Source organism: Gossypium arboreum, chromosome 2 (genome assembly GCF_025698485.1).
Source record: "Gossypium arboreum isolate Shixiya-1 chromosome 2, ASM2569848v2, whole genome shotgun sequence".
Lineage (NCBI taxonomy): Eukaryota > Viridiplantae > Streptophyta > Magnoliopsida > Malvales > Malvaceae > Gossypium > Gossypium arboreum.
This window is the reverse complement of record NC_069071.1, coordinates 308,948-320,282: the sequence shown is the minus strand read 5'-3', so window position 1 is coordinate 320,282 and position 11,335 is coordinate 308,948. Positions and strand designations below refer to the sequence as shown.

Here is an 11,335-nt window from a genome sequence, read left to right as displayed (position 1 = left end):
ATTAGGCTATAAAATATTCATGAGTAAAATCGGATTTAGATTCGATTCTCAAACCATTCAAAATTTTGCTTTTTTTTTTTAATTTAACTTTTTTTTAAAATTTTATTAATCAAAATCAGTGTTGATACTAGCCAAACGTTCCATCAGTGGCTATTAAATGAGCTGGATTTTGTCACCAAATTTTGCATGATTATGTTAGCAAGGTGGTTACAACAAATGGAATATTTGTACAATTTATTATGATAATTATCTTTTTCTATGTTCTAATCATCTAGCTAACGTGTCATGCAAACCTTGATGATAAGATCCAGCTGATACAATGACCATTGATAGAACGTTTGATTAACGTGAACACTCATTTTGGTTAATAAACTTCATTTTTTTTAAAAAAATTTAAATTATTCTATGTAAGATTTGATGTCACTTAATAGTAAAATTAATAGTTTTAGTAATAGAAAGACTTAGTTGATATATTCTTCAAAATTTAGAGATAATTGATATAATCTCCAAAATTTAGAGATGCAATTAGAACATTTTAAAATTAAGGACCAAATTAAAACGTGGGTCATAATATAGAAATTAAAAAAAAATCAAATTATATCAAATTAAAATATATCAATTGAATTGAATCTAAAATTTGAGCATAATAAAAGAACCAAATCGGTCATTGATTAATACTAGGGAGAAATTCCACCAAAAATGTAGTAAAATTTGTATTGTGGCTATACATAAAAAAGAAAATACAACAATAATGAACAAAAATACCTATGACCTTTGCTAAAATGATAAAAGGAATTGACAAGAAGCAATGGTACAATAGTATGTGGAGGGCCTAAAATACAACAAAATCATGTAGGGATGCAATCAATCCTTTAACGGTATTCTCATTGTTGTTTCTACGAAGGTTAAACGATCATATAGCTCGAGAAAGTTGACCATGAAAATCCTACGACAATAGAGTCAATATAGAGACGAGTCCGAAGAAAAATGGAAGAGAAGCATGGAGATGGCAAGACCGCAAGGTGACCGAAGTGAGTGAATTGTTATTTTTTACATCTTTTGTTGATTCTGGGGTGGAATAATTACGGATTCCGGCAGCAACAGCAGGAGGTGCAGAGACAGGATGTTGTTCTTCTTCGGACGTGTTAGTTTCCTCGATGTCGTAACCTGTAAGAAAGCAAATGGATTTGGTAGGTAACAGGAGTTGGCATACTAGAGCATAAAGGGAAAATGTGTATGAATGGAAGCATCGTCTTACAATCAAACTTCTTCCAGCCTAAGACAAATCTTTCTCGGTCGAACACCACGCGGTAGCCAGTCATAAAGTTTTCTGTTTCGAGGAAAGAACAGCAAATAAAATGAGACTCGTTAAAGTCATGCAATGAAGGAACTAGATTCATTCATGTTGATAACATAGCGAAAGCATCAATTAATTGCATTTGACATGCAAGACTTACGTCCGATAATATTCAGTTCGGTACTCTTGACGACGGCTAAACAATATACAAGCTTACTCTGCAAAATCATTAGAGGTAAAATCGTTTAATGCAATAAAACCGAAAAAGAAAGAAAAGTCAAGGAGCAGGCGGCTACCTGAGTCGAAATGACGATTATCGGATCATACACGAGAAAGTGACTTCCGCCTTTCATGGTTAAACTCATACTAGGTATTAAACTTGCATTTGCATCAGGGCTGCATGCCACAAAGCAAAATCATAAAAACGAACAGAACATGACTTAAGCGGTGAAAAAGAAGATATGAAACAAGACTAAACAATCGACCTCATATCATAACAGTACTCAAAAGGGATCCTAGAATCGGGTGGACGGCGACTATCTCGTGTCTGAGAATGGAACTGTAAAAGAGCATAAGTTACTAAGTGGAAACATCGAGTAAATAGAGGATCGAGATATGAAGTGCTTACATTCACGGCGAGATTTGAATATGTTGGGTCAACCAAGTATGTAAACGAGGTCCCGGAATCAAAAAGAGCTGTAAAGCCACCTTCGGTTAAAGTTGTCCCCACCCGGATTTGAGTTACAGTAACATTATACGTCGGACTGCAAACGTTTCCTTAAGCAAATGCATCGATCTAAATTCACATCAATCAGCATCGAGTAAACGAGAAATTTACCACTTACTGTGATGGGTTAAGATTAAATGGGGTCTCTTCCTGGTCGGGGCTACCTTTGTCTCCAAAACTGATCCTTCCAGTTCCATCGTCTCCGAAACACATGGAGAAAGAATCAGCCGTTAAACCTTCTTGAGATAAAATACTAGGAACTGCTATTTTCTCCATGCCAAGCCCGAATAAACCGTTGGGAGCAGCAACATCGAGGAACGAACCACTTTGTACCCGCCCACAGCTGCGCAATATCAGGAAAAACGAAATTATAAACAAAGAATGCCAAAATAAGGCATTCGAACTGGTTGAGCTGCATATAAAGAGAACTTACCCGAATGTGACATATGCCTCAACAGAATCTGGGTGACCGTCTTCGGTTGTTAAGTGAAGAACATCCTCCACTAGAATCCCGGAAGTAGAAGTCTGAGCTGACATGTATGATACCATGTAAGGACAATTACTGAATGTTCCGAGACATTGGTTACGTTGTGCGCACAAGCTGCTGCTGCAGGTGACCTTCTTGCTGGTCGATGATCCTTTCGGGTCATATATACTAAGCTCAAAATCCTTGCCACCGAAAATTATGCACAGTTTAATATCAATACAAGGACTACAAGTGATCAACAGACCAAGTTGGTTAATTAGAAGCCCCATTCATACAATTTACCCACTTCACCGTCCCCATGTAGTGCAAAAGTTGACTGTAAATGAACAAAGTGTTTGATAAACAGTTCAATTTCTATTCGTTAACACGAGCAAGATTTTAAAGCTCGTTTATTGAACTGAACAAGAACAAGCTTTGTTCTTGTTCATTTAAAGCTCATTTAATAATTTATTTAAAACTCATTTATGATATATCGATAAAATTATTTATACTTATATTTGATTATTTTATATCTAAAAAAAAGATAGATGTTTATTTATTAATCGTGAAAATTATTCAACTTAAACAAACAAACACGAACAAGCTTAAAAATAAATAAGGTCCTTTTGTTCAAGCTAGGTTCATTTATAGGCTACCTTTAGGGGCAATCCCTTTTACTAGGAGTCAGATTGTATTTTATCCCATTTACTCAAAAAATGTGCAAATTAGTCTCTATATATTAGATCAAAGAGCAAACTAGTCCTTTATATTAAAATTTCATCAATTTCTACAGTTGAAAATAGCCAAATAGTTACACATAGCATGCCACGTGCATCTTATGTTGACGTCTAAAGATAAATTTTTAACAGTAAAATTGGATTAAATTGTTAATAGAAAGACCAGTTTGCTCATTAATATAACTACAGAAATTAATTTGCTCATTTATTTTAGTAAATGGAGCAAAATGCAATATGTTTCCTAATATAAGGGCCTCCACTATACTTTTACCAAGCAATTTAAACAAAATGAGGTACAGTTTCCCCACTCTTAAATGCTCTACTATGCTTCTCTGTAGTACATATTTGACTTGTAGAAATGAACAAAGAGTGATATGAGTGTAAAATTTTGCTATAAACGGACAAATTCCAAATAGAAACTGCATTTATGGGGGACAAGTTGAAGTACTTCCTTAGTTATTCAACTTTCAAATGCAGGAAGAAAAAAACATAAAAAAAATCCTTATATGCCTAGCGATTTTCGAATTGGTAATTAAGCTCTTCTAATTTTTAATTTTTTTGAAATTCTCATTAACCTCGCAAAACTTCTAAAAAATTTAATTAGACCCCTAATTTTTTGGAAAAAATATCATTAAACCCGTAAAGTTTTTGAAAATTTCCCAAAACTTAGTCCCGAGATCCACCTTTGGTAACATAGCTAAGAAAGGAAAATAAGGTAACATACAGAAGCATAGGCAGTGCCTTCAGTTGGAGCACATTTGGTACAATCACAAGGAACCCAGAAAAGATCACTTCCAGTGTCAAGTGCCACCATGAATTTCACCCCTGGGGTGCCTAATTGAACTGTTGTATAATGTAAACTGCAAAAATCCCAAACAAGATTTACAAAAAAAAAAAAATCCAAAAAAAATACAGAGAAAGGGGAGACCAAAGATCCTTACAATCCCAAAGAGTTGATTTGGAAAGTGAAGTTGCCATCAGCGAAAGAAAGGGTTGTATTAGCACCGGAGAGTTTACGGCCACGTAGGAGACGATCCCGGTGAGCTAAAACGGCGTAGTATTCAAAAGAATCTTTTAAAGGCCAATGAGAGAGTTTTCCGGTGGAGTTAGACCAATTCTTTACTGGTTCAGAGAACCGGTGGTGCATTTCGAAAGTGAAGATGCGGCCATTAATGAGCTTAAAGGTTAAAACCCAGTTTAGTATAAAAAAGAAAATTACAGTCTTTAACATTTTTTTGCATTTGAAAAACTGAAAATGGGAAGAACAATGAAAAAGGAATATTGGGTTTTGGATCTTTGGGGGTTATTTTCAGTGAATGATTGGTGATTTTCAGAAGGATCTGAAGAAAAGGTATTGCTTTCTTGTGTTCTTGGCGTTATACAGTGTAGGTGAAAAAAACTGTAGCTTTTGCATGTGGACTGATGGGTTGGCATTTGAAGGGCCTACTTTTGTTCTTTTTTTCTTTTTTTCAATGTTCAACAGCTACAATTTTTAGATGTTTGATTTTTTAAATTAAAGATTTTTGCTTTAGAATCATCGAAAAATATAAGGGAATACAATGATCATTCGAAAAAGGAATATAGTTGCATGATTCTAAAGCAAAATCTTAGATTTAATTACTTTGATACTTAAAATTAATATAGTAAAACTCGATTCAGGTAGATTTAGATGGACAGATTGTAATGTGATGTATTTAGTTTACTTTTTGTCTTACATTATATTTTCTAATTTCACCATTACTGCTATTTTTACACTAGTCACAAGTAGACACACCACTTATTTAAACCCACCCTAAGTCTCAGCTCGATTGGCATAGTTATTATTGTTAATGTGGGAGGACCTATGCACGAGTGCGTTAAAATGCATTATCCTCTTATTTATGGGCTAATAGATAGTTTTAAGTATTGTGATAAAAAAATTAATATGATCGAAACCTATAATAAAATTGTTCAAATAAATATTGTCTTTCAAAATAGATTTGATTTAACTGAATTTTAAATTTAATCCAACCAATAAATCATCATGTTAGCTCCTTTCATCAATTATTTATTTTATTTTTATTATTATAATAGTCCTCAATGTTTACTATTTTGTTAATTTTATCTTAATTTTAAAAATTAATAAATTTAGTTTTTAATATTCTTACATTTTATTAATTTGGTCCTGGTTTTAAATTTGTTGATATCCAATGAGCACTAAATTTATTGAATTTTTTAGAATCAACACTAAAATCATAGAATTTGTGAATGGTGAAGCTTAACAACTAGGATAAATTGATGGAAAAATTAAGTGATGTGATTAATTACCTTTAATTGTTGACTTTTCAAATTGACAAAAATTAAATTTGCCTGCACTTTTAGATATATTGATTTGCAAAATATAAAAATTGGGAGGGACCAAAGAGGGATTTTTACTATTTTTGATAGATATTTTGGCCTTATAGAATACGGAAACAGTTGCTGGGTCATGGTGTTTGGATCCATTGGGTCTACACTACACATATCAAGAAGATCATTTACCCAATACATCATAATTTACAACCGTTTGGCATTCTATAGTTTAGTCTTTAATTTACATACATTTTATTAATTTAATCTCGATTCTAAAATTTATTATTATAACGATTAAAAGTAAGATAAATTGACGGAAAAAATAGTACATACCATCATTAATTGACCTAGTTGCTAACTTTTGAAATCGACAATGACTAAATTACCTTATTATTTTAGAGGGATTAATTTGCACAATATCAAATTTGAAATGACCAAAAAGGTCTCTTTACCCAATAAATTATGAATCTTTAATGATACACGTGAAGGGGTTATTCAAATTTGAACCTAACATGAATTAGTACTTTATTTCAATACAAATTTGTACTTAAATGCAATTATCGTTCCTAATAAAATTAATCTTAATTTGTAAAAGGGATAAGCATACACATGATTATATCGTAACAAAATTGAATAACTTCGACATAATAAAAACAAAATTAATGAATATCTTTGCTAAAAAATGTAACATGTTGAATGTGTGTGAAAATAACGTGCAATTTAACCAATGAACCAAAAATACTTACCATATGCATCCTTGGCTATTGAAAACCAATGGTTTTCCAAGTTGAAGAAGCTGAAGCAAAATACTTACAGTTGCATGAAGAATGAATGGTCTTACATCATCATCCCTTCAATTAATGGTGTTCGTGCAACTAGGGTCGGAGTCAGGGCGGTTGATAGGGTCCCGACCTCTCTTAAAATAATTTTTTTTATTTAGATTCTTTATAATTGATAAAATTTTAAATAGTGATAGTAAAATTGTCTTTTGGATCTCAAAAATGATAAAAAAATTTGATTTAATATTTAAAATTTAAAAGGATATGAACTATTAAAATGGTGAAATTACCTTTTTATTATCATAAAAAATATATAATTTAATTCTGACCATTTAAAAAAAATTTTGACCTTGCCCTTACACACAACCTACAACCGTAAACAACTTTAGCTTAGCGTGCAAGGAAATGCAAACACAAGCATACAATTATTTTATGCAACATTTTTCAACAATGCATGGTGTTCGACTATTGAAACATGTTTGATTTACCAAATTATTTAAGAAATATTTTCTGTTAAAAATTCAATGTACTTGTACGGCTAAAAACAAGTGTAATTGATCATGTATACCTTATATTGACATACATAGACTAGTTTTTAATAGTATAAATAGATGAAATATTTAGTCAAAGTATCAATTTACTCTTTGATCTAACATACATGACTAATTTATCTATTTTTTTTAGTAAATGGGATAAAATGCAATCTGATTACTAGTACAGAGATTTTTATGGTACTTTTACCGCAAACTAAAACAAATAATTAATATTATAAGGGATAAATCAACATTTAGTCTCCAAACTTGGAAATTTTTTCACTTTTAGCCCATGATTTTTTTTGTCCACATTAATCTTAGAACTTAACAGGTATAGTCTATTTAGTCTCTAAACTTGGATTTCGTTAAAGTATAATGATTTGATACTATGAGATTATGCCTTGTGATCACTTAAAATTAAAAAAATATATAACTTGTATATAATATTATTTTTAGATTTTATACAAAAATATTTAAAAATTTAGGCGACAATGTGGCACAATCTTAAAGAAATGTTATCAAATCTAAAACTAATATGGACAAAAGTTTAGAGATAAAATTAAAAAAAATGTTTAATTTAAATGACTAAATGTTAATTTATCTGTATATAATAACAAAATAATCGATGTGTTAATTATACGGATTAAATTAATTTTAGTCGAATAAATTTGAGTTTTAATATTTTTATTTTTATTTTTGGTTTAAATTATTTTAGGGTCCAACAAAGAAGAGTGCAGCAAAAGTATCTTTTTATGTGATGTCCATTCAATTTGCCTTTCTTCTCTTCTACTTTTTTTTTTGACAATTTATCAAAATGACCCCTCAAAAATGATTTAGCCAACTTAAAAAAGGACATCATTGATAAACTTGAAGAACAAGAAGAAGAGATAAGAGAGATTCTGCTTTGCTGGTTACAAAGTTCAGAGAATGAGGATGTCAGAAGAAAAATAGACCATTATTATTTCATATTTTAAAAAATTAACTCATTTGGAATTTGTAATTTTAAATTATTTTTATATATTGAGTATTATTATTGCATTCAACACTTTATTAGTAACAAAAGTTATTATTAACTCGAAAAATATTTAAGTAAATGTGTTTAGGGTCAAACATGACATTAATAATATATATACATACATAACTATCCAAGCTCGAGTATGTTCAAGATACAGATATCAAATTTCAGTCAAATTTATTCGTATTTATAAATTGTTAACCTAAACTTATTTAACTACATTCATATTATTTTTATTTTTAATGTATTTATTTTTAATAAAAATACAAATTGAAAGAAAAGATTGACAATAACAAAATTTGAACTTACCTTTGTATTAAGAGTTGGGTTACATTTTGTCCCAAAAAATAAGCAAATTAGTCCCTGCATGTTAGATCAAAAAGAAAATTTATTTATTCTGTTAAAAATTTCATCTATTTCTATTGATAAAAACTAGCGTGGTTGACGAAATAACCAAACAATTACACATGGAATGCTATGTGCACCATATGTTGACATACAAAGACTAGTTTTTAACTGTAGAAATGAATATTTTGTTAACAAAAGGATCCGTTTGCTCCATGATCTAATGTGTAATAACTAATTTGTCCATTTTTTAAGTAGGAAAGACAAAATAAAATTTGACTTTTAATATAATAGACTCCATGATACTTTACAATGAGAAAGGCATCAAAACTAGCATTGAGCAAAAAAAAAAAAATTGACTAAACCGAACTTAAATATTTGAATGGTTTATAGAATGAATGTTCGAAAATCGTGATTACTTGAAATTGAACCGAATCCTATTTTTTTAATATATAATTAATTTTAATTCTTTATGATATAAAATAAATATTTTATATATTTAAAATAGTGAAAATAATTTAAATTTCTTTAAAATCATTGTTTCTTTATAAACATTTATGAAAAAATTGAATATTTATCAAATAATATTCGAAAGCCAAAAAACAAAGCTTATTTTACTAAAACAAGTCTAAAAAAATCAAAATAAAAAATTAATATAGAAAAATACAAAATGAATGAATCGAATTATAATGGACGATTTAAAAAATTTTTAAAAATCCGACCAAAACGAACAAATACAATATTTAATTAGACCTATTAACGAGTTCGATTGATGCAAAATTTTAGGCCTATTTTCTATCTTTTGGCCTAACCCGAAAAATGGGTCTAAATTACTGCCCAATTCCTACCTAGATTAAAAAAGCTAAACCTGAGCCCGATCTGTTCAGATTAATTTTTAGATTATTATTTTTTAAATATAATAGACCAAATACATTCAAAACATTAAAATAAGACAACTTGAAAATACATTAAAAGAAGGCGTTTATATTTAAATAACATTAAGATAGTTGTAACTTAGCAAATAAATATCTCTAAAATAGTAACAAAATTAACAATAAAATAAAAGTTATACAATATCCAAATAATTACAAAAAATAATAGCAGTATAATAGCAAATTATAATAAAATGATAACAAAATAATTATTTAATATCGGAATTGAATAAAAAATCCTACTCAAAACTCGACTTATTTTTTTTAAATTTATTTTTAAATCTATATTTTCTCTCCAATCTTTTTATTTTTAGACAAACATTTGAACTTAGGAAAAGAAAACCCTATAAGGATGAGTCCTACCTCTAATCAAAATATCAATAAATGTCTACTTTTTAGGTTGAGGTGTGTTTAATTATGTGGACCATATATGGGTTTATCATTATAATTAGAATAGCATCAAACTTGAGCTGCCATTTCTGTCCTTACCTGTTAGCATACTGCATTTTTCAAAGCAAAAGGCCCCCACTACTCCACCCCCTAAGTTGTCCTTTCTCCTACCACTTTTTTAATTGCACAATTCTCAATGCTTTACACCCAAAGAAAAAAAATTCCAAAAACATTCATCCACTGTTTTTTCACAACACATTTAGTCAATTCCTCCTGCTCCTAATGTGCTCATCCCATCCAATGCCCCTATTCATTTTGAATATATACTCAAAAAGCAAAAAAACAAGTTTCAATTCTGTTGTATTTTAAATGAAAAAATTATTTTTTATGTTAAATTAAAAAGTATTTAAAATTATTTATCTATTTTTATCGTTAAAATTTGAAATAATTAATAGAGTAATTAGATAGATCACGTGTTTTCAATAGTAAAATGGATAGAATCATGAAATTTGTACAGAATGACTTGTATTTTTAAGTAGAAAGAGTAAAAATGTTATAATTAAATTTAGCCTTTATATTCTAATCCGATCAGTTTTAATATTTGTACTTTTGAATTTTAAATTTCTAATCTTGACCCAAAAATGCTATAGTTAAATTCATTAAGTCAAATTATATTATTAATCTTGTATTGTTCAGTAAATTGTAAATTTAATATGATTCTTTAATTTGATATTTTTAATTCTTGTACTTTTTTAAATTAAATCCTAATACATACAATAATTGTTAAATTTATTAATTAAAATAACATAACTTTTTATGTTATATAAAAGAAAATTAGAATTACATTATACAAATGATAATATACATGTAACGTAAAATTAAGAAAATAATAAAATTTAATTTAATCAAATTAAAATATAAAAAGTGACATTTTCAAAACCTATGTAGCTAAAGATAGCTACAGTAAAAAGTTTACAAACATGTGAATCTACATGTGATTTTTCAATCATTTATGTAATTATTTGAGTCCAAAGCCAAAAATTTATGCATGGTATGGCTAAATAAATATAATAATAATTGCTTTTACTAAAAAATAAAATAAAAATTAAATTTTTTATATTTTTCATTATAAATTCTTATTTTTATCCCAATTCTCGAATAAAAAATAATATATTTCGATATATTTAAACTCACATTTTCGTATATTGATAATATACTCAGATTTGTTCTTTGCCCATATCTTATTGTCTCTGTAACAATAAAAAGATTGTAAAAGAATATACTTTTATTATATACTTTTATTGGTACATTTTATTACATAATTTTGTACCATCAAGATTTGAGGTCTCTCATGTCAGCACTTGGATTTGCTTTCTTCTTTTTTTGCATCATTTTCAGAGTGATGATACTGTCGAGATCAACGGCTGTGATCTCGTAAAGAATCTGATCCAACGACTGGTGGTGAAGTTATATGCGTTACTGTAAAAGAAGTGTAATAATGGCTTTTCCTAGGGAAACTGAATTAGACAAATATCTTCCTTTAGTTCAGTTACTTATTTCCCCTGTTACAATTATATTTATTGGTTAAATTCTACTATTGATCCTTGTATTATATATTGGGTTTGTATTTAGTCCTTATGGTTTTAGTTTGATATTTTAGTCTAATATTTTTGAGTTTTATATAAGTTGAAACCTGTCGTAGCTGTTAAGATTATTAAGTGTTGTTATTTTCCAATATCTTATTTAATAAATATATTAGTACATATATATAACGCTATTTTAA

At 28.8% G+C, this 11,335-nt stretch overlaps 1 protein-coding gene across 2 annotated transcripts; it reads right to left on the bottom strand.

The window, feature by feature from the left end:
• Positions 1-636: 636 nt before the first annotated feature.
• Positions 637-4,719, bottom strand: LOC108468570 (aspartyl protease family protein 1-like). Of its 2 annotated transcripts, XM_017769461.2 has the most exons (10): positions 4,169-4,719; positions 3,952-4,087; positions 2,458-2,693; positions 2,143-2,367; positions 1,926-2,061; positions 1,783-1,856; positions 1,594-1,693; positions 1,458-1,515; positions 1,259-1,330; positions 637-1,167 (listed from the first exon to the last, which is right to left on the bottom strand). In XM_017769461.2, the coding sequence occupies exons 1-10, from the start codon at positions 4,456-4,458 to the stop codon at positions 947-949; spliced, it is 1,548 nt and encodes a 515-aa protein (XP_017624950.1). In that variant the 5' UTR covers positions 4,459-4,719; the 3' UTR covers positions 637-946. The 2 variants fall into 2 exon arrangements, with proteins under 2 accessions (XP_017624950.1, XP_017624945.1); XM_017769456.2 differs by having other exon boundaries at positions 1,783-2,061.
• Between the last annotated feature and the right edge of the window lie 6,616 nt (positions 4,720-11,335).